This window comes from Chrysemys picta, chromosome 11 (assembly GCF_011386835.1).
Source record: "Chrysemys picta bellii isolate R12L10 chromosome 11, ASM1138683v2, whole genome shotgun sequence".
Lineage (NCBI taxonomy): Eukaryota > Metazoa > Chordata > Testudines > Emydidae > Chrysemys > Chrysemys picta.
Genome location: NC_088801.1, coordinates 44,866,590 through 44,891,042, shown reverse-complemented (window position 1 = coordinate 44,891,042; position 24,453 = coordinate 44,866,590). Strand labels below are relative to the sequence as shown.

The 24,453-nt window shown below is 40.3% G+C and overlaps 1 protein-coding gene and 1 long non-coding RNA gene across 8 annotated transcripts in view; one reads left to right on the top strand and one right to left on the bottom strand.

Annotated features, from left to right (window-relative positions):
- LOC135974140 (uncharacterized) overlaps window positions 1–17,671 on the bottom strand; it is a 28,255-nt gene extending 10,584 nt beyond the window's left edge. Inside the window, exon 1 of the long non-coding RNA XR_010591333.1 lies at window positions 17,610–17,671. This is a non-coding gene — a long non-coding RNA (uncharacterized LOC135974140). The remainder of the gene's footprint in view (window positions 1–17,609) is intronic.
- Window positions 1–24,453, top strand: part of ZNF385B (zinc finger protein 385B) — a 296,303-nt gene that overhangs the window by 131,045 nt on the left and 140,805 nt on the right. The window contains exon 1 of one of the 7 annotated variants that reach the window (XM_042860664.2): window positions 1,818–1,957. The exons of the other annotated variants lie outside the window; for them this stretch is intronic. Within the exon in view, the coding sequence (XP_042716598.1) occupies window positions 1,939–1,957 (19 nt within the window). The 5' untranslated portion in view covers window positions 1,818–1,938. Of the gene's footprint in view, window positions 1–1,817; window positions 1,958–24,453 lie in introns of those variants that run through there. 7 annotated transcript variants of the gene reach the window in all.

Genomic DNA, 24,453 nt, shown 5'->3' with positions numbered 1-24,453 from the left:
CCCTTTTTGGACATACACCAGGCTGCTGTGTCTGGACCCACACACTGGGCCTGTGTGCTTTTTAAGCTCCCCTTCTTAACTGGATAGGCTCCAGCCACTGACTGTAGTCTCACTGGCACATTTCTTTGGACAATCTCTGATACCCACAGACAAGTGGAGGTGGGAGCCTGCAGCCCAGCTGCTTTAGACCGTTCTGGGACACTCCATTAGCTTAAGCACACCCTTTACCAGTTCTGCACCTTGCGGGCTTGCTGGGTCTACAGCTTGACCTTTCAGGGGACATGGAATAGTTGACACACATAAACATAGACTTTGCAAAAGGATTTCTGAAACAATTGCTTTTTATTTTAGACAGCACAGAAGATGTGCAGATCTAGGCAAATTAAGAAACACCTGTACGTGAATCCCTGTCTGTTTCCCCACCACTCTTGGTAGTCTTTGGGATTTGAGTCAGTGTCCTTTCAGAGTTGTAGATCCCCTCCCCGGACTTCATTCTCCCAGGTAAGGCTTCTCTTTTAAAGCCTGGAGTCTCGTTCTGTGACCCATGCTGTCATTGTTCGCTAGCTCTGGCTCATCTGGCAGTCAAAAAGGTCCCTCTTCCCTCCAAAATCCTGTCTCTCTTTGTTCCTCTGATTCCTTCTGTGTTTTTTAAAGGGCTGTCTCAACACCTCACTCTTTGTTGCCCTTCTGGGGAGATTTCACTGCTCCTTTTGCCCCCTATCTGTTGCAAGTGGGGTGGAATTGGTTCTCCTAACCTTCAGCTGTCCCATTTTTCTAAGGTGCTTCCATTTGAATGGAGGGTATTCAGGTTAATGACTCCCCTGTCCCTGGTCTGGGAGAGATGTGACACTAGCCCTGACAGCCAATGGCCAATTCCAGGCACATAAGCTTTCAATTATATACCCATTTCATAAAAACAACCAGAATTCATAACTTGTACATCTTGTACATAGACAGGCTCCCCAAATTGTCGGACTTTGATTGACCTCACTTGGCTTCAATGGGCTAATCTGAATTTATACTGGTGCAATGGAGCACAGGGAGAGGATTAAAGGGATTGGGAGCCTTCCTGGAGTCTTAAGTCTATTCTTTATATAATCTATACTTGCTATACAGATTTTTGGCTTTTTATTTCTCTAAGATTTTTCTCTCCATCAGAGGTAATTATTATTGTACAGTCTCTATGCACAAATATTCCATCATGGATTTCAATATTCAATAAGGATGCCAGCAGAAAACAGTCAATATTTTTTTTTGCATGTTTGTTGAAGCTAATCTTATTCCTTTGCAGAAGTTGCCAAACATTCAAAAATAAGTAAACATTTAACTCCAGGTTAAAAAAAAAATCTCCTCACATATATTACTTGAAGGGAAGTATGTTGCATATAATGAAACCAATACAATACTCATGTAAGCAGGCACGACTTCACTGAAGTCGGTGAAATTGAACCCACTTACACAAGGCTGATTTTGGCTCATCACTGATCTTTTTCTTAATATTTTTGCTTTAAATATCTGTGTAGTAAAATATTCTGAGCTTTGCGCATATGTAGGTATACGGGGTGGAGGGTGGGGGAGTTTTATTCCTTAATGAGAGGCAGAGGATTATTTTCAAACAAAATGCTGGACAGACACATTTAATATATACCACTTTAAAAGCTTCAGAGAAGTGACCTAGTTTTTCATGATTTTGTTGCCTCACCGTCTGAGGTGGCAACAGCTACTGACAGTCTCTCTATTGTTTCTGAGAGGTACTGTTCACCAATGGGAGTGAAGTATCCTACCTCAGCTGCCCTAGGGTACAAGGCATGTTTCTCAACAGCCCATACTCAAATCTTGCTCACATCTTTAGTCAAGTCAAAAAAAGGAGTTTTTAAGGAATGTTTCCTTTGCTAAATCTGTTGTGTAGAATTTGCCATTCTGCTGAACTAACTGTAGATGAGAAACATGCTTCTGGGTAAGTAAAACCATGTGGGAAGTTGTAACTTCTCTGTTTCCACTAACTAGCATAATAGACTGGTACTCTGTATGCTTTTTCCAGCTCTATAGGAAGAGAAATGTATGCTATATTTTGGTAATTTATTTTGAAGAGCAGTCCATTAACATAAGTTGTACTCATTTGCTGTGGTTCAGGTACTGAAGTATCAGTTTAGAAAATCTTAGTCTCTGATTATTTAGTTGTCTGTGATGTATTTCTTTCAGATGCTTTTTATCTTTGGCTAATGTATGCCATAGAGAGATGAAAATGCCAGAATCAGAATTTGAACTTTACTCCTGTTCAGATGGTAATTGTGACATTTTCTAAAGGATGGCTATAAGTAAAAGTTCTTGTTGGTGAGCCAGCTGTAAGTATTTAGATCTCAGATATTAACACACATGTGTTTCTGTATGTGAAGTGTGCTAATGGGTAATTTAAAAAAAAATCTATTGATTGTTTAATAATGAACACCACTAATAACTCTTTAGAATTCTGCTGCAAAATCATATTGAATGATGATAGTATGGTGCATAATTCTATTAATGGTAATAGCATTTAAAATAAAGAATACCTACACTCTCTGTATTTTAGGAAACGTTTTTAAGTTGTTCAGCTTGTAAAATGTTAGTGTGTTGCAGTTTTCACTGTTCTGCTTGGCAGAAATGTTAAAAAATGTGCAGGATGCCTTTCAGAAATTTCTGTAGGATGTCTTACTGAGTAGAAAACAGATGAATGCTTTCCTTCCAACCTGTAAATCTTTGTTTGTTTACAGTTAGGAGGATTAATTTGTAGGAGACAGATTTACTTCATACAAGACAACCTTGTCTGCAGGAATGTTACTGGCAGTTTTTCCAGACATCTAAATAAATGTTGATAAAATGTTTCATTCATTGAGAATGTTATAAAACAGCCTCTGGTCTCCAGAAGCATTTTCTTATGTGTGTTTGTGGCAAATTTAGATTCTCATGATTTAATTTGTTTAAAATACCCCACAAGATTTCCTGACTTAAACTGTTTTCTTTCAGATCTGTCCTATTTGTGGATCATTTATTGCATCATCATTTTTGGTTTACCATGAACATGTTTTAACTCTCTAAAGGCAAAAAATTGTCTGGGTGATGTTTTTTTTTTATGTTGACAGGGTAGCTAAACTGTTTAGATTTTAACAAAATAAGTTTGATCTTTTGTGTCTATGTGCTACAATACTAAAAGCACATGCCATTTCAAAATCATTTGTTCCCACCTTTTTATCACTGCAGTTTGTCTTTAACAGTGCTTATGTTTTCCTTGACATTCATAATGTGCAGACTTCTGCGCTAAACTGTCCAAGATTGTGTACAGTGACTGAATAATCATTGCAGATCTTTGCTTCTGTGTTACTGTGTATTCAAACACTGCCATGACAATATTTACATTATTGCAAGGAAATATATTTTATGGAAATTTTAATACAGCTGTCAAAAGTCTGAGAGAACAGAGGGAGCACTGGAAAGTCTGCTTCTACCTTTTCTCTGTTCTTTCATTTCTAGATAGGTTTAACAGAAATGCATTAGATTCTTTCAGAATTTAAAATATGCCATCCTTTCGTGTGGGTGCCACCTTCAGGATGTTCAGTTCAATATCACTGATCAGAATTCTCTTGCACTGCAGTTGTAGTAATAGTAAACAATATGCATGTATATGTATACATACATGTTGAAAATTACTGAGCTTGATTTAAGTCATAAGTAGTTTAAGGAATTTCACCCTTGTCTTCTGTTATAGTTTCAATTATGCTGAGAGAAGAGGTGTTCTGTCATGTGAGGAAGTCAACAAAACATAGACTAAAGATCATAGCATTTCATATCATCATGATCATAAGATTTCTCAGTGTATATATAGTACAAGAAAATTACTGAAACAGATGACTTATCTATTTTCCTAGATAATAAAGATTTTCAGGGCCAGATTTTTAAAGACTCATATGCACCCATTATGCAAACTGCGTAATTGTACTCCTAAATATGTTGGTAAATAGACAGTTACCCAACTGCAAGTGTAACCCCCACACCACCTGAGTGTGATGTTCTGTCCCCTCTAATGGCATGCATTTAGCTCCAGAGGTCCCAGGTTCAATCCCGCCCACTGATGACCAGGGTCTGTCTGTCTGTTATGCATGCACAAATTTCCCGTTCTTTTGGTGACAGGTGTTCACGTTTGTATGATCATCTGCAAATTTAGCCCTTGGTGGCAAAAAATGTGTTTTCACTTTTATTTGCTGTAAAACTAAAACTCTCCAAGTAAAGTTTAAGGTCATCAGATGCTGTAGTTTTAGTGAAAGTCAAAGCATTTGGAAAATGACATTCAAATACCCTAATATTTCAAAGTGTAATCTCTTCTGAATAAATTCAGGAAAGATTCATCTTGAGCTCTTTCTATCCAATGCTATAATGAAGAAACAACAAAACATAATCATTTTGGAGGTTAAAACGGCTTAAACCTTCTGCAGGGGAGAAAGGTTACTACTTAAATTTCAGATGAAAGGAGTGTTTGTGAGTTCATCTGAGTCTGGTATTCATACCTGGTTTAAAATGAGCCATGATGTACTGCAGTTTCTCTGGAACATTACATAAACGCCCTTGTTCTAAATCATGCAGTAGCTTGAAATATGCAAACAGAACTGAAAGGAACCTTGCAGCAACTTCTCCACAAGCAGGAAGCCTAATATTTACACAATAATCAATAAGGCCAGGGACACAGACAAGTAGTAACCTCTTCTAGAAAATTTGGTTTAACTGGTAAAAGAAGCTAGGATCTCTTTTAAACAACAACTTTCTTATATTAGCTAGAGATGGGTAAAACCAGGGGATGGTTTCTGCAAACTTTGTTGGCTGAGATTTTGAGTTGTGGAATCAAAACCAGCTGTTGTTCATAAGTATGTTATGTTCTGTGTGGACTCGTAAAGTTTGTGGGACAGGGAGGTTCTGTTTTTTGATCAGTGCTCTCATTAACATGATCATAAACATGTAAAGATTATAACAGACCCAAGTCTACTACTGACAGCTTCCCTTCTTTTGGGTAAAGTAGAATTGGAAGTTTGTTTCTACACCTTAACTCTTCTGCTTCTCACCAATGATTTGCCTTTACCTGATCTGTCTTGTTTGTGGCTTCTATCTTTAAGGCCAAATTCTGCTCAGCTGCTGAGGAATGTGGAAGGGAGGATGCAACAGTGTCCATGTACAATTGCAGTCCCTTTGTTCATCTGAATGCAGGGGCTGGTGCTCTCCCTTTTAGCATTCCCCAGGGTTCAAGTTGCCTAAAAGAGATGCTGAGGGGTAGGGAGAACACTAGGCTGTGGTACTGACCACTGCTGAATAGTTATAACAGGGAGAGTCCTCTTCACAGTGCTCTCCCAGTCCAGTAAGGCTGCACATGATTCCCAGCATGGGCTAGTATCTATAAAGCACAGTTGAACCCTGAGCTTACAAAGTCTCTGTGATGGAAAAGACTCTACAGGCCTGATCCTAAGACTAACTTTGCAACTACCATGGTAGTTGTGAAGAGTTGCAGATGCTCAACACCATTCAGTATTGGGCTATATGTATTTTTAAAAGGGAAAAAAAATATGTGCAATTGTAACAACACCCTCCTCCTCCATCCTGCATCACCATCAGAGTTTGAACCTTGGGTTCAAAGCATACTGTTACTAAAGACAGAAGGCTTGTCTACACTTACTGTACTGCAGCAGTGCAGCTCCACTTGTGCAGCGCTGCTGTAGCACTTAGTGAAGACACTACCTACATTATGCTTCTCCTGTCGACGTAGATACTCCACTTCCCCAAGAGGTGGTAGTTGTGTCAATGGGAGAAGCCCTCCTTTTCCATATAATTCCCTGAGTTATGCAGTTATACTGATGTAAGTTGGTAGCGTAGACCAAGCCTAACAACTTTAGCTGATAGCTGGAGAAGGCTGTTTTCTTAGGGGGAGGAAATGGGATATTAGATCCAATAAGTGGTTGGATTGGGAAGTTCAGCGTGGCCTGGTGCCCCCTCTCTCCCTTCCATCCCCGAGTTGGGGCCTCCTGTACTATATGGTGTCCACCCCTGGGGAGTGGGGGGGGGGGGGAGGGAACTGATGCAATGTGGTGAGTCCAACAGGTGGTTGTGGGGAGCCAAGGTCAGTCTGTCTGTCTGTTTCCCAAATCCTGGGAAAAGAGAGAGTTCTTGCCCCTTTGGTGCCCCTACTAGAAAGGACCAAGTGCTGCTACCAGGAGTTTACATGGAGAGGTGTGGAGGGCCCAATCTGGCCTGGTCCTGTTCAGCCTGCCTCTCTTTATTACAGCTGCTCTGGCAGCTCATTGGGTTAGCATGTGCGGTGGCCGTGGCATGAGCCTGACCTAGGAATGTTCAGTGATTTTGGCATAACATTTTCCCAAGGAAAACAAGAGAAGGGAAATGGCAGTTTTTTAACACTTTTTACAACTTCGCCAACTTTAGCTGTATACAATTTCATGAATCAAAGTAAAAGCACCCTTGTAGCCTGAACAGATTTTTCCCTGCCTGATGTGAACAATGGAGGTTTGAGGGCTTCCCAAGGAAAAAGTCACCAGAATCTTTTCTAATGGAAATTGCCATATTAGGCAACCTAAATATGGGGTTGCTACCATAATTTTCTCTTCATTGTACTGCATATGCTCTTAAATTGATTTGTAACTATTCCTCTGTGTGTGTGTGTGTGTGTGTGTGTGTGTGTGTGTGTAAATGGAGGCACTAGTGTTGATCGGTTAAATGACTAAGAATTTTTTGAACACGGACAAAACTCGTTTTTGCCAAACCTCATTCTCAGAAATGATCTAAACCATTTAAACTGAAAACTTCAATAAATAAAATAAAATTCAGCCTTAGGATTAGACATGGAAAGTTTCAGCCCAAATGTTTGTTTTGCAAAGTTATAAGCAACTGAAGACCGGGTCTTCTAATGGAAAGTATTGCACAACCTTAACCATATAGGCATTGTTACATACACCACCTGTAATAAAGATACAAGCAAATGAGAAAAATTGAGATTATTGTGTGAAACCTAACTGAATTCCCTAATTTTTTGTGACTGAAATCTCAACTGTATCATGGTGTTTGTCAATAGTTATTACCATATAAGAAGTATGTCCTTGACACCCTGTTTCAAAGGTGATACTACGAGACCTTTCAAGCACACTCCATAAACACAGCCCCAAACATACACCCACCTTGCTCCAGATACTTTTTTTAATATAACATGACTTTCCGTGATTGAGAAACATGGAGTCCTGCATTGCAGTGATAAATGTGGTTATGTGACACCCACAAATGATTTGGCATCTCACCAAAAGTTACTAGATACTCTGGTGATCTTGAAGGCCAGGCACAATCAGCCAGTGAGGATTTTTCTGATACAGTCCTTATATTTTATATTGTTTCCACTTGACATCCTTCTTGTAAAGTCATATGGGTGGAGTTTTGGAATAAATGAGTGTTCTTCCAAAGCTTTATTGTGCAAGTGAAGTAAATATCTTAAATGTGTGTTTGTTTATGGACTTGTAAGTATTTAGATGGTAATTAAAAAGTGCTCTTTTTGAGGAAATAGACATTTCAGCCATCACCCTTGATAAACATATTTGGTTAAATACTCATCAATCTGGCATGTTATGTTCTTCTTTCTATCTCAATAGGGATGTAAATGTGTAAGACTGGAGAGACAGAGCTTTTCATTGAACTTTACTATTTTGTAATTCTGTTCGGAGCGTAGAAACCACCCTGATATGTTATTAAAAAGCCAAGATATATAGATAAGCATTCAACACAAAATATTAGTGCTAGAGTCCAACCCATCATAGCTGCATTGCTCCATCCCTCTTTGCTACAGCTTCATGTTCACAGCAACATTGCAGCAGGCAAGTAACTATATGTTGATCTTTATTAAACTGTGATGTATTGTTCAGCTGTTCTCCTTTCCCTCCACTTTACACAGAAACTTCCAGGACTGTGAAAAAGCTAGAATACATCAAATACGTAATAGAAACCTCAGGTTGTATTTTAATTTAATATAATTGTGTTTTAATGATTATTTGTTTCTGAGACATAAATAAAATTACAACAGCAATTCCAGGCTCTGGGCCATCAAATTATTCCCAGAGAGCTATCCAAAAATGAATAATGGGACTGATTCTGCAAAGTGTGCTGCAAAGTAAGTAGTCCTTACTCACAGGCATCAGTAAGGGTTGAAGGACTGGATTTATATTGGTCCAACCCTTGCTCTGTTTTATGAATAATACACCAAGCCACTTGATCCTTTGTTTTGGGAAGATATTGTACCCTTCACTAATTATTTAAAATGCTGACTATGTAAAACCCATATTGTAGCCTAATTTTGTCATCTTTCTTTATGCTTGAGATGTCTTTGGAGTGTTTTGAAGTCGTTCAAAAAATAGCATAGTCATTACTGATGTCTGGGAGAAGTCCAGTGTTTCAACTACCTGTTATTTATTTATACTGCTTATTTCCATAAATTTGTCACTGATATCTGTAACAGCCTCTAAGGGCTGGGGGCCTGTAGCTGGCCAGCCCCATACAGTTAGTCCTACCTGCCTGCCACACCTGGGATGAGTTTAATGAGGATCAACTTGTATGGAAGAGCTAATTCCCCTATAAGAACAGCAGGAAGCTGCAGAAAGGTGAGGAGAGATTTAGGAAACTTTAGAGAGTGAAAAGCCCAAGAAGGGAAGATCCTGAGACCAGAGGAATTGCCTCAGCTAGGAAGGCAGGTAAGACCCTGAGACACCAGGGGAGTTTGGGGCTGTGGCCAGATTAAGGCTAAAGGGAAGAATTTTGTTTATTTTCCAACTTTGCTAATAAACCAGACCCTAAGGAGAGCTGAAGTTATTGGACTTGTAAAAGTCTTTCTGAGTTTGAGTAACAAAGAGTGGAAACTGAGGTGAGAGATCATTGGGACCCCTGCCCTGAGGCCGCAAGGGGGCTCCTGGAAGAAGGCTATGCATTGACCAGCTTCTAATTAGACTGCTTGTGGTAACAAGCACTACAGTGTGCCTAGTAATATTTTGCAGGCTTGAGCCATGTATCATACTCAACTTTATGGAGTTGTCCTAATACTAAAACTGAGATGTCATTGTCTGTAGATTACTCACTCTGAGTTAACATTAACATTTTAATAAGTTTCCTAGAAAAGTTGTATAGAGAAAATAAACTTTTTTGCAGCTCATATTTCTGTTGATTCAAATCACAGTAAATACTTTGAGTTTTTCATGAAATTCTACAGGCATGTATAACAGAAGTTAGAGGAAAGTAGGATCTATACTTTGAACATCACACAATTTTTTTGGTCATTCTCAAAATGTTTCTATTGCATTTTAGTAGAAAAATATGGAAGACCTAAGGTGGCTAAAAATTCCTCTTAATTTCTTGTGTACATTTAAACAAGATTTTGTCACTTAGTAAATACAGTGAGTATTTCAGACAAATAGAATTCTATTCAGACAAATAGAATTCACACCCTGATAAAATTGTTCAGTAAAATTTATTTCTACATAATTTACCTCACTTAAACTCTAGCTTCTTTCTTAGTACCTTTCTAAAGCCCCAAACACCCCCATGTCCATCATTTTGCACATAAAATAGACAAGTTAAAGAAACCAGTTCAGCCTTCTAAAGATAGGGATTTTAGTCTTTGATTCTCCTGCAGCTGCTTTATGCTGTATCGCTGATGCAAAGTGGCTCTAAAGCTGGTGTAGCTAACCATGGAAGGATCCCCCATGTAGGGTAATCCTCTGGTGGCACAAAGTCAGCATTTTGGCTCCTTCACCATTCTTCCTGTGACAAGTAGGGGTTGTGGCTCAGACTGTCTTGTATCCTGGCATTCCCTGCTGCCATGATTGGGTATTGTAATTTAGAGCAACCTTTAGGCTACTTTAACATATGCCAGCAGTCAGGCCCAGTGCACAGCTAGCACTGGAACAAAGTGGTTTAAGCCCCCATTTGCAGCCCCTCTCCTGACTTATTCTCTGTACTACTCAGCCTATTAGAATCCGTTTATTAATTAAAAGCAGCCATGACTGAAAAAGATCTGATGTACAAACAATATAAGACAAAGGTGGGTCTTATTTTGTCAACATTTTCCAATTTGGAGTTGCTGTATGTGGGACCTCAAAATGGGAAAGTAAGTGAACCTCTATTATTTAACCCTTTTCTAATACAGCTGCTTGTATAGGTACCACATCTGTACATGGCTGAATTATTCTCATTCTAAGTTGACTTTTCTTTCATGTAAAAGATTTGGATCAAATAGATTTTTTTTTAATAATCTGTTGTCATCTGTTGTCAGCAGTTTACTTTTGGATATGTGACTTCAGTAGAACACTGGCAGAAAGTAGACAAAGGATCAGAGAAATGATTACTTTGACAGATGGTATCTGAACATTTCACTACACACACCCTTCATCATTACCTCACTGATCTGAAGGTTTCAGATTGCTTACCTCCATAATTTTTTGTCCTCATGTAGATCCAGCCCATATTTTGGTTTCTGAAAAGATTAGAATGATTCCTGATATGTACGTAGATAATGAAACTTGCCCAGGGGTGGAACTGTTCTTGATTGTCCCCTGGAAGTAGACTCCACTCGCTTACCAGCTGGTGTGTGAGGAAACAATCCCACAGCCAGTGCCTGAAGTTATTCCAGTTGCCATGATGGGACACCATTGCAAGTCTAAAGGAAGTCTGCCACACTAGCTCTTAGACCCTTTGATAGTCAAATAACATGGCAGACTTTTCAGGCTGAGGCTGTAGCATGCTAATGTCTTTCATGCAGCAGCAGAGTCCTGTGGCTAAGCTATAGCTGTGTTGTTATGTAGAATGGACTTCCATCTTCAGTGGTCTCTTGCAAGCTGCCTCTTTATGCAAGAGTCAGTATTGGGAGGATTTAGCATCATACACTGCACATTAAAATTCTGATGCCTCAGTCTCATGACAAGGATTATAATGAGAAGAAACTAGCACAACATGAATCCCTTTTTATGACAATAACTGTAATGAATAGGATATGGTAAAATATGATCCATTCTTGTTACGGCTCTTTTAAAAGAAATCTCGTGGTTCTCCGTGTGTGTGTGTGTGTGTGAAAAAAACATTTTCAAAAGAGAATATGATATTGGAAAAATGCTAATTATCCATTGATGATGTCAATGAGTTTTTCATAAGACTTGTGGCTGCCTTTATATCAATGAAGTGCCCTTGCAAAGTAATTATGAACTGACGTCAGAATGGAAAAAGTTATGAAAGGGAATATTAACTGTAGTTTTAAAAAGGAAACTGGAAACATAAAGGATGGGATTTGCAGAAGTTCCTAAAGGAGTTAGGCATCTGGATTGCACTGAAAAATCAATGGAATTTGGGTGCTTAATTCCCTCAACTTCATTAAAAACCTTACCTGAAGTGTTATACCATGGTTAGGAATTTTGTATTGATTTATGTATTGCCATTTGTATGTTTCTTTAACAAAGTCAACAAGAAGAAGCTAAAAGGCAAGCTATATACTTTTGAGCAGGAATTTAAAATACCAATTGACTCTGCAGCTACATTTCTTTGGGGTGGAAATTGGGCCAATGTAAAGGCTTAATACCTTAACTGTGCTAGTAGTAAGGGTGATGAACCAATGAGTCATATTTTGAGCATAAAGAATGTAGTGTAGGCAATCATTTAGTATACACGTAATTACTTTTTGACATGGGAGGAGATATACTGTAGCTGTAATGGAACACTAGGGACCACCAATGCCTATGTGGCATACACTTCCAGATTTCAAGGTTCTATCCTGTATCTACACCTCTACCCTGATATAACGCTGTCCTCGGGAGCCAAAAAATCTTATCGCGTTATAGGTGAAACCGCGTTATATCGAACTTGCTTTGATCTGCCCCCCTGCAGTGCTGCTTTACCACGTTATATCCAAATATCGGGTCACGTTATATCGGGGTAGAGGTGTACTACTCCTTTGACTGAGGACTAAGTAGGGGACCACTTTTCAATCTAACACTGCTCGTTTATCAACCAGAAGACTTCCCATTGAACTACACAGGTGGAAGAGACCACACTCAAAAGTTAGCACAGGAACACCTGCATAACAATAGGCTAAAGGGTCATCCATAAGACTTTACATTTCTTGTGAAAACTGTATTAAAATTTTTAAAAAAGTATTTTAATGGTATTGTTTTGCTGTAAGGTAGAAAAACCAAACATTAAGTTGTAATTCATGGTACTGTACCATATGTGTAAATGCCTGCCAAATTTGAATGCAAAACTCAAGCTTCCTTCTTTACTTCACAACTCAGCCAGGACATTTAGATAGTTTTACACTTTATTCAAAACTTCGTTCAACCTAGATTTTCTTCTATATTGGCCTTAACAAGTAAACATTTGAAAGCAGCTTGAAAATCCAGCGTTACTTAACAATACAATTTTTGTGTGTGTGTGTTCACATGGTTTGCCGGGGCTAGAGATTTAATCAGATGCCATGGATTTGGGAATGACTTTACAATGGATAGCTTTTTGTTTTCTGTTTTTGTTTTAAATGGGAGAAAACCCAGTCAGCTTGCTGCTGCTACCATTAGCAGCCCTACTGTGGCTTCAGATACCACACAGTAAGGCTCCTGCCTAAATGTAGTCATGTCTTAGTTGAAAAGTAGATAGAAATATCTAGATTGTTTCTAAAAATAGTTATCCTATTCCCTGAAAAAGTCCACTGCCAACTCCAAAACTAGACAGGTTGGCCACATAATAGAAGAAATAAGGCATGTCCCAAACTGGGTTTGATGGGCAAAAGTTATGATCTCTTAACAAGCGTCTTATTACAGTGTCATGTTCATAGCAAAATTACTCACAAATTGGTATTTAATGGAAAAGAAACTTATTTTTTCTTTTCGGAGGCTGGCTATTAGTGTGTGTGTGTGGGGGGGGTTGTTTTGTTTGTTTGTTTTAAGTATATAAGGAGGAAAGCCTCAACAGAATGTCTAATAATAATAAAAAAATTAAACTCAATATCTCCATGTATGTATTTATTTAAAATCTAACCAGACAGTTCTGGGTAGATGTACAAAATCTAAGAAAAAGATCTATACATTTTATGTTCGGACTAATGTCCATAACTAAGGCCTTGTCTACATTACACAGTTTTGTGTGCTTAAAAAAAAGGTCAGCTTTTGTTGACAAACCGGTGGAGGTGTACGTACAAATGCTCCTCCTGCCGATGTAACTCCCCTGCTATGCTGACATAATAAAACTACCTCAACAAGAGGCGTAGGACTTATGTTGGTGTAGTTAGGGTGATGCAGCGTCAGTGTAGACACTGCGGTCCGTACATTGGCTGTTGACTGCCATTCTTCTCAATTTCACAGCTCCACTGGATCCCACACTGGGCTTCTGCCCAGTCTCCGTTCTAAGCCGGGCTGCCACCCATGCTGACTCCCTGGAGTGGCCCACTGGGAGCACGGGCCGGCAGCTGACTAGTCTAGGCATGGATCTCATCACTGGATGAGAGAAGCCCCAGCCGGCTTCCCCCTCACTCCTAGCTAGGAGCGGGAAGCTGAAGAAGCCATGGGGGAGAGGCAGCGGGGCTCCTGGTGTGGAGCTGCATGGAGTTGAGAGCCTGGCTCTGTCTCTCCTCCCTCCCCCCGCCTCCCTCCCCACACCCTATCTTCAGTCGGTGGATGCACTCCTGGGGCGGGTGCACATCACCAACAGAAGGGGGGCAGTGCGGACATCAGCCACCACAACAAGTAATGCAATGGCTGTAAGTCAACATAACATAGGTCAACTTATCTTTGTAGTGTAGCATAGTCTAAAAGTGTTCCTAAATTCCTGCAAACCCCTACTCCAGGAAATGGCTAGATAGAACAAAAGTTTTTCAGTCTAACCTGAAAGTCAATGGTTTTGGAGTCTGGTAGGCCAATTAGGAAAGCAAGATCCAGAAATGAAGACTCGTCAGTGAGAATGCCTGAAACTTCATGAGGCCTGGGTTACAGTACAGAGTTAGGTTGACGTAAGGCAGCTTACACTGACCTAATTATGTCAGTGTACACACTGAAGCCTTGCTCCCATTGAATTATGTGCCCTACTAGACGGACATGAGAACTCCACCTCCATGAGAGGCATAGGGCTTATGTTGGTGTAGTTAGGGTGATGCAGTGTCAGTGTAGACACTGCGGGTTTCTTACATCGGCTGTTGCCTGCCATTCTTGTCAATTTCACGGCTCCAGCTAGAACCTGGCAGCCCCCGACTCCCCGCTGGGCTGCTGCCTGGCCTCTCCGCTTGGAGCCAGGCTGCCCGCCTGACTCCCTGCTCCGAGCCAGGCTGCACGCGCTCTCCCCCAAGCTCACTGAACCCAGCTGCACTGAGGTTCCCTGCTGGGATCCAGGAGGTCTGCCCAGGTCCTGGTGGAAAGCTGCATTGAGCTGAGAGCTCAGGCTCTCAGCCCCCCAAATGGCCCTACTTAAGTTGGTGGAAGCGCTCCTAGGGAGAACACGCACCATCGACAGAAGGAGGGCTGTGTGGACGTGAACCACTGCAGTAATTTCTGCAGTGGCTGGAAGTTGGCATAGCTTAAGTTTATAGTGTAGACTGCCTGAGTCAGAGTAGGCTTCAGCACTGACTCTTTCCTTGGCCTCTCTGGCACTTCCTGGGCACAGGGTCTCTGTCTCTTACCCCTTCATGGAATTGGGACTCTCAGTCCCGCTGATCTAGGCCCCTGGGATCAGTGCTGATCCCACATAGACAGCCCAGTTGCTTGAGCACACTCTTTTTTCCAGAGTTCCACCTTGTGGATGCTCTGGTTTACAGTTTGCTTCTTCAGGGACATGTTCCAAAACCAGTCACTTTTCTTTAGCTAGCGCAAGAAATATACAGAACTAGAAAAAAACAATAACAGCCATATGCATTTTCCTACTTCAGCTTCACTATTCTGGAGAGTTCTTTGGGTTTAGATAAGAGTCCTTTAGGGTGTCCAGGATCCCCCCTCCTGTCTATGGCTTCTCCTCTGGATCATAGTCTCTCTCTGATCCGTACAGTCAGTGCCCTTCTGACTCTTTCTTAAGCTTCCTTTTAAAAGTGTCCTGCGAGAGCCCCTTTCTCTTATAACATCCAGGCCCTTTTGGCAGATGACAAAGGGGATCAGCTTCATCAAGTGATCCGCTTCCCCCACCATGTGATCCTTTACTTAGTTACCACCTCCCTTGAGTTCAAACTGGAAAAAGTGGTTTCCTCTAGGTGGCAACCAACTCTTTGTCCAAGGGGGCTTCCATTTGAATGGATGATCATTAAACTTTAACAACCTACTTTGTTAGCCATGCAAGGAATTTCTCCTGTCACCACGTTTTGGGTTGTAGCTCAATATGGAGGCAAAAGATAGCTGAAAAGACAAACAAGATCCTCATTCAAAATGAAGTTTGCAGTCTGACGGTGACAGTGATACACATGGAGAGTCCCCAGTATCCAACAGAATTTATAAACTGTACATAGGTTCCCCATGCCAACAAATAATGGGAGAAAAGAGAATGAGACACTAGTAAAGATAGGAGGAGAAACCTGGTCATGAGACCATCAAACCATGAAAACTAGAAGTATTGAGCAAGCGAAAGACAGGAGAATGATCACCAGTGTTTGACAGTAGAGAGATCATGATGGGCAAGAAGAGAGAATTACTCCTTGGATTGAGCTAGGAAATGAGCCTTTGTATCCTGGGTTAGGGTGGTTTTCATGGAGTAGACAGGGCAAACATCAGCTTGGTGGGGGACCAAGGAGTTAGAGAAAAGGTAGCCTAGCCAACAACTTTTTACTAGTATTACTATAATTTATGCAAGATCTATTTAAAACACTTAAGAGTCATTTGCAATACTTTATACTGAACATTTAATTTCCTTTAATATTTAAATATTTTCATTAACTCTAATTATTAGGAACAAGTCCACTTAAAAATTTTATATTGATTTCCATGAGACAAGAAGCTAGCCTTAAATGTATTTCAGCAGGAGTACAGTAATTGCTGATTCTTCAGTTAAGGGCCAGTTAGCATTCCCACTATAAATCAGTACTTCTGTATCAGTAGCCTAATGCACTGCTATGCAAGGAATCAATTAGACCTGTGAGAGTGTATCTCAGCTGAAAAAGTGTTGTGACTAGCTTGGTCATTTGCTCTATTCTCTTCTCACCCTGCTGTGGTTAGTAGAGTTAATCCTGATTTACACTAATGAATGTGAGAAGAGAATTAGGCCCATGGTATTTTCAAACAATAACATGAGGAAACTTACCAACAGTGTAATTTGTCACAAATGAAAAAAGATCTAGATTTTATGGGTCATGGAAAGCTGTGCATTAATTTTGAATCCCAAATTCTCCAGAATGTTTCAGAAATCCATATGAGATCCTGGAGTACTGGTTTTAGGATTTAGATCTCTGATTTACCTGAAAAATGTTTAAAATCTCATGAAGACACAGTTCATCTGATTCTACATGTGAGGAGATTCAAGAGCATACATTAATTCTTCCAGGGTCATTTGCAATTTTTGTTCAGTAAACTGGTTCAAGATCTATCTGTTTCAGACAGTAGCATATAGTTAATATAAAACTTTTATTAAGAACTCCTATTGTGGAACAATAAATCAACTTTTCAGAGCCACCCACACAAAAGTGGAGGGCATATAAACCTCCAAGATGAGCACTTCTTAGAGGATGAGAGATTACTGTTCAAGGTGGCTCTGAACTCCTTAAACACCTAGAGATAAACATTTAAAGTTCTTTAATATTACAGTGATTGGCATATTATGATTCCATGCATTTATAATTAATATTAATAGTGTGTGATCCGCCATGGAAGTGAAATGGATGTCAGTAGAAGTTGTGTGTTGATCTAAGGTAGTACTGTATATAGCCTTCTGTTTAATACACCTCTGAAAAATACTTAGAGTAGATTGGATGTCCCTGGATGAACTGCAGTTGGTTCATTTACCAGCTTTAAATTAAGACCATTTAAAAATACACAATAATTTTGCACATCCCTATTTTCCCATACATTTAAATAGGAGTTTCATCTTGAGTCCTGTGTTGCACAGTGGGACTGCTGAGGAGAAGTATCCATTCACATTATTTATAATTATGGAGAAAATGAAACAATAATGGATATTTCTATAAATGTTTTTGAAGTTCTAGGAAAATATAAGCTATATCACAATCATAGAGATTAAAGGTCTTTTTCCACCTCTGTCATCTGGGCCATCCCCTTGCAGAATACAGGAAAATGTACTGCAGGCAACTGTCTAGTGTTTTATCCAATATTGTTTTAAAAGTCCCAAGGCATGGCGCTTCCATCAACTTTACTAGTGAGACTATCCTATTGCCTAAAAGCTCTTACTGTTGGGATTTTTTCTGAATATTCATCCTAATTTATCCTTTTCTTTGTTTCATCCCATTACACTGGGGTATAGCAAAGAGTATCTTAGCACTGCTCACAGTAGTATGCACTGTGTAAGTGTTTTCAGTATTGGGTTTAAGAGTTTAACCAAATACTAAGACAACATTGAAATAAAACATTTTTTTAAAAAACACTAGAACTTACCTTACAACAACTTTTGAGTTCCTGCTTCTCTCTACAGTTGAGCTACACTCCCTGAATTCTACTCTTTATTACTAGGTTGTGCAGATGGCATTTTGCCATTTGGTTGTTGTTTATTTGTTTAAAAATAAATCTAAGCTTATTAAACATAGTGATTTACTTTTCTTTGTAAATAGATGTGGTGATTTAGAATACCTTTTATATGGTGCTAAAGTTTTTCTTGAAGCAGAAGGGTTATTTTTAGTATCTGAGAAGGGTGTCTGTTTACTGTTTTAGCTGACTGCTCCAGCAGGGTCATTAATAACAGTATCATTTTACTTTTTGAGTCCACATTTAAGTACAGTCCTTAATAGCGGTATCAGTTAGTGAAAGAGATATGATCTTTTTATTTCTTAGTAGTAGGGTTTTCTCCTAGCCAGGAATCTGGTTAAATTCCAACTAAAGGTGTATTATGCTAGTGACTCAGTTTCACTTTAGATTTAAAGAGATGACAATAGACTTAAAAATTAGTTACATTACAGAGTTTAAATAGCCCTTTGACTTAAAAGTAAATGAGCAGCTTTTGGAGAAGAGGTGAGGAAAGACTCGGCTGCTAGAAGAATAAACAAAATACAAATATTAGAGACTTCTAATATTTGATTTACATAGCTAGGATTCATGTAAGCATGTGTCCCCGGCTGTGTCAACAAACTTAGGGATCTATTTTCCTTCTTTGGAGGGACAGTTATAAGAATCAGAAATCATATTATGTATTTGTAGTGGATACTTAGAGAGCCGCAGCAATGCATACAGTCCAACTAAAACGAAGATCTGGGCCACTGTCTTTGCCTTTAAAAATAAAACAAAACCAAAGAACTTTCTAGGAGAAAATCCTTTAGGTTTTGCTGGAAGTCCATATGGTAGTGATGAAATCTAGTAATTTAGAGCAAGGTAGAGTTTACAACAGAACCTTTGTTCAGTGTTTAACAGCTGAATATTTTGAGGCCTCTGACATATAATATCTTGTAAATATTGCATAATACAAAGACAAATCAGACAGAACTGGAACCTTTTGATCAAATTAGCTCACCAAGAAAATAAGGATACTGTATAAAGAAAATAATAAAGGACCTAACATTGATTACTGAGGAAATAGATGAGTTCTTGTTACCTAACACTTGAAGTGATTATTCAAACAGGCAACAAACCTGTGAGGAATGGTGGGAGCCATTAAGGAAGAGTCAGTTGTGGAGTTAGAGCTGTTGCTGCTACAGCGTATAGTTAGAGCTGAACTGCAGACTAGCTGCTTGCTAACAGATCTCTAAAGGGAAAAGCTTCCAGTACTCTGCACTTACAGAATAGGATCGTTTGTAACTCACTAAGGTGCAACTGGCTAAGCTAGCGTAGCCAAGATAATAAGGAAGTCCACTTGTGCCTGCATATTGCTGTGAATTGCTAGATTCTCTCTCTGTGCATGGTTCTTCACCTCTGTAACCTGATCTGGACCATTCTAACAAATTATATGTTAGTTCTTTATTTGCACTATACCTTATATACTCATCTTTTTTATTTGGGCCTGTTTTATTTGAATTTCGTTCAGCTCTAGGTCTCACTTAGACTGACAGTTGAAAGACCTTCAATTATAATCTCCAACCTAAAATTAAACCGTTGGCTATTTTATTTTTGGTACCATCTGGATTTTTTTCAGTGTCAACTGCTTCTCCTCTGTCATCCCTTTGTGAAATAACCCCACCTCCTTGTTGGTCCAGTACTCCTTTTGTGGATATCGATTTAATCTCAACCCTCCCTCAGTGCTGGACCATTTTACTTCCTCTCCACCTGTGCGTGCTTTCAAAAATGTGGTTAGAAAGTGATTCTTCTCTGCTGGGATAGGAGGCATTCTAAACCCAACTGTCCAAGGAACTGAGCAGAATTCAGCTGACGCCTTGAGCCAGATGAACTCGTTTCTTTCAACCCCACGTAGTTTAGGTGGGCTGTCCTGCCTCCTATCCCCTTTGTATTTCTTCAGGCTGGATAGTGGGGAGAGAGAAGATAAGACGCTACATCTTTGTTCTTGAGAATGGGAAAAAGAACCTTGAGGGCTAATCCATAAATTTGCTTCATACAGACCTCAGGGATGATGTGGAAGATGTACTGTGTCTGTGCAGCACTCCCCGTCTCTTTACAGAGTTGGCTTTCTCTTCTGCTGATTATCTTCTGGGGAGAATGAATAGGCTGCAAACCTCCAAAAAGGCTTTCCTTAGTTGGATAGGTCCAAAATAGGACCTGCTTAGGAGGAATGGTGATTGGAGTAATAGAAGTACTTAGGGAGCTCATTTGGAATAGGATCTTTGTTCTTTTGGTCAAGTTACTCTTTTTTTCCTCTTCCCTATCTTGATTTTGCTGTTTCTGTCGTCTGCATCCTGTACCTCATGCCTCAGCAGCAGAACTACAGGTGTATGTTTCGGAAATGCTGTAATTAAAGTATTTTAATAGCACAATTCAAAATGAGATTCAATTCTCCACTGCCCCTTAAGGAAGTCACCTTTTTTCCCCTGCCATTCCCACCGACTCAAAGAAGTAAAGAAAGAAATGGGAAAGGACTTGTTCATAATAACAAAAAGACATTCTTTTAAAAAGTTGTTTCTACACAGAAATACCTCTGCATGGAACAGCAAATGTATGAAACCATAGGCATTGTGTGTTTTTAAAATAAAATATAGGTATATAATCTCCAGCTATGGCGACAGAAGACTTCAAACATGAGAAGCAGACTATGAAAAGCTCTGAACCAGACAGACTTTTTCTGTTAATATTCTGAGGGTTCTGTTCATTAATATTTAACTTCTACATGTGTGTATGGTATCATCAGTTCAAACACTTCATATTATTCAGTTAAAAACCATGAACTAAGTGAAGCAGGCCAAAGGAATCTCTGTATTTTCCAACCATTGATTTATTGGGGCCAGTTGGTGGTACTGTAGAGATAAGTGTTTGAGGGTTTGTTTCAGGGCTGTCACTTGAAATAATAAAGGAGCAAAGTCTATTAGACTTACATCAAGACGATCCGTTCCATTAAACACACACATTACACAGAAGCAGGTACTGTGTCAATATGAAGACACCTGAGTAAATCCATGAGAATTAGTTTTGACAGCCTTTTGCTGCTGGCCTTTATCCTGCACCTGGTGTGCTGATCTCATCATTAGCATTTCACTACCAAAGAGTATGTCAAGATGCACCAAGACCATTCAGCTGTACAGCAGGTGCATTCTTCAGAGATGTACCTGTACCAGTCTGCAGCAGAGCAGATGCATGGTAATGCTGCAGTATTCAGGGGAACAACAGGTGTGTTCCTCCTGAGAATACCTGCAACATCCAGTGAATGCATTCTGCTGAGAAGTATCTGCAGTGCTTTAGAAGCATAGTGGGTGCATCCTATCTGGATGTACTGTGTAACAGGGTGGCTTGCCCTAGGGCCTGGAGCTAAAACAGCCTGGATTACAGGATGAATCCCACCTAAGTGGAACCAGAAAATTCCCTATAAAGGTCAGCAGGTAAGGAGGGGGATACTCAGCAAACAGAAGCCTGAGGAGCAGTAGCTGGCTTGAAAAAGCAGCAGAAGGAGTAGGATTTGGTTCTTGATGAGATGTTAAACTGTTCCTAGCTCTGCGAAAGAGGGCTGGGACCCCCCCAACTAAGAGGAGATGAAAATGAACTGGGGTTGGGGCCTGGTGGGTCAGCGTTTACTCGAAGTCTGAATAAATTGGACTCCAGGTGGGGAAATGTTTTATTATCTTTTGGATTGTCTTGAGTTTAAGGAACTCGATGAATTAGACAATAGTGTTGGAGCACTGTAGAGGCACCCCTGCCCATGAAAGGGTGCTTGGGTGCTGGCCAACCCTGTTACACTGAGGTAGTCGGCAGGACAACTGAACCCTCTTCCCGTCAAGGAGGGAAGTGATAATAGTGCAGCAGCAGAAAGCAAGATGGAGGAGATATTGCGGTACCTGGTGTGATGACAGCAGACCCAGGCTGTTTTCTTGCAACTTGTACAGGCTGAAGTGCTGAGGGGGCCCAGCTGGGGAAAGGCTGGAGGGAAAGAGACTGCAGGGAGCAAGAAGGTTCTTACAGGACCCTAAATGAGCAAGGATGAAAGTTGTCCACGAAGGGAGGCCTGAGAGAGACTCTAAATAACTAGGGAAGACATTGGGAGACCCAGAAAGGAAGAGAAGAGGTGAGGTAGGAAGTGGCCCAGGAAAAACTGCAATACAGGTAGAGGATTTGACCTAGTTGTGCAGTACAGGGCCTGGGCTGGAACACAGAGTCGTGGGTGTGGCTGCTACCCCTACAGTCCCTAAGAAGGGACATACGTGCCTTTCATGAGGGTAGTTAAGCCGAGCAAGTGGGCTGCAGACTGAATGTGACCTGGCTGAAGAAGAGCCCCAGAGAGGATGGAAGCTTTTTGTTTCTGTTGGACAGTTTTGAACTATAGTTTGGACAAGTGTAACCCTAGAAGGATGGACTAAAGACTGACCTGGCCAGGGGACCGAGTTACCTAACAGAAATCATCATGGTGATGGAGCGACTGTCAACAGGGGGCACTAGCCCAGTGAGGAGCTGCTGTGCCATGTCTGGCCACAAAGGGGGGTGTATAGTGGTGAGTGGACTCTGTTACACACCTGTACTGTTTGGCAGCAAAGTGGCTAAACCACCAATAATATTAAGATTACTTATACTGAAATGATACTGAAGGCCTGACCTTCTCATAAACTAGGGAAATACAACTTAAATGGAGCTACTATAAGATGGTGCATAACTGGTTGGAAAACGGTTATCAGTAGCTCACAGTCAAACTGGAAGGGCATATCAAGTGGGGTCCCACAGGCATCAGTTCTGGATCCGGTTCTGTTCATTGTCTTCATCAATTATTTAGACAATGGCACAGAGAGCACACTTATAAAGTTTGTGGATGATACCAAGCTGGGAGGGGTGGCAAGTGCTTTGGAGAATAGGTTTAAAATTTAAAATGATCTGGACAATCTGGAGAAATGATCTGAAGCAAAGAAGATGAAATTCAATAAGGACAAATGCAAAGTACTCCACTTGGGAAGGAACAATCAGTTGCACACATACAAAATAGGAAATGACTGCCTAGGAAGGAGTACCGTGGAAAGCGATCTACAGGTCATAGTGGATCACAAGCTAAATGAGAGTCAACAGTGGAACAATATTGCGCAAAAAAAAAAAAAAGAAAAAGGCAAACATTCTGGGATATATTAGCAGGAGTGTTTTAAGCAAAACACGAGAAGTAATTCTTCTGCTCTCCTCCGCGTTGATTAGGCCTCAACTGGAGTATTGTGTCCAGTTCTGGGTGCCACATTTCAGGAAAGATGTGGACAAATTGGAGAAAGTCCAGAGGAGAGCAACAAAAATGATTAAAGGTCTAAAAAACATAACCTGTGAGGGAAGATTGGAAAAAATTGGGTTTGTTTAGTCTGGAGAAGAGAAGACTGAGAGGGGACCTAACAGTTTTCAAGTACATAAAAGGTGATTACAAGGAGGAGGGAGAACAATTTGTTCTCTTTAAACTCTGAGGATAGGACAAGAAGCAATGGGCTTAAATTGCAGCAAGGGTGGTTTAGGTTGCACGTTAGGAAAAACTTTAACTGTCAGCGTGGTTAAGCACTGGAATAAATTGCCTAGGGAGGTTGTGGAATTTTCATCATTGGAGTTTTTTAAGAGCAAGTTAGACAAACATCTAGACCATCCCTGGCAGGTAATATTTAGTCCTGCCTTGAGTGCAGGGGACTGGACTAAAGACCTCTCAAGTTCCCTTCTAGTCTTATGAATTCTGTGATTTACTACTGAAGTTTTCCTCTCTCAAAGATATGCCTAGCTTTTATTATTATCACCATAGCAGTCTGACATTACAGAATGGGGTGTTGTATGACATCAGCTATGTGCTAATAATCCCAGCATATAACATAAGAATGACACAAAAATTGGACCAGTCTTTGAGGACCATATTGTACTAAGTTTATGAATGGTTTATGTATCACTGGGAACTGTATGCAGCTCCAGTGGGGAGGGTATCACAGCTCCTCCAGGAACCAAAAAAGTGTGGGGTGATTAAGGTAAATCACATAGGTTGTAAATCCCTCCAGAGAGGTACCACCCCAGAGAGATTTGCATATACTGGTTGAGACTGAGTATTCCAGAGACCAACAGAAAACGAGAGAACTTTTAATATAAAAAGGTTGATTTTAAACTATTCAGGTCCAGCAAATGGACAGTACCTTCTGTCCTAAAGGTGGGGGGGGGGGTGGGGGGGGGCTACTTTTGCATCAGGTTTGGAAAGACTTTAGCCTACCAGAGCCCCATAAGACTGATTGTTTAGTGTATGTTTAAATCTGTTTATTGATTTTTTTTATTATATTTTTTCTGCAATGCTTTTACCTTAAGAATTAGTGTGCTTGCTTAGAAGGACCTGTGTGGTAACTTGTAACTGCTGGTAATACACTGTTCATAGCCCATTTCATTGTGTGCATGCACAGCATTTAGCACAATAGGGTCCTGATCCCTAATCAGGGCCTCTAAGTGCTAGCACAATACAAATATTAATAATCCTGTTCCATTAGACTTCTAACATTAACCAGCAATATAGGCTAAAGCTGGAAAAAGGCCCTATGTTCTATTAAAGTGTGCCCCATTTATCAGCCTGTTCATACAACTATTTGAGGTGGCCTCAGCGGTTTCACGTTTGTGTTCATTCAGGACTTATTTGGGGTGAGGGGGGCAGCTCTACGCATTTTGGACTTGAAGCTACAAGGTGCTGAACTTCCTGAAAACTGTGAATGCCTTCATT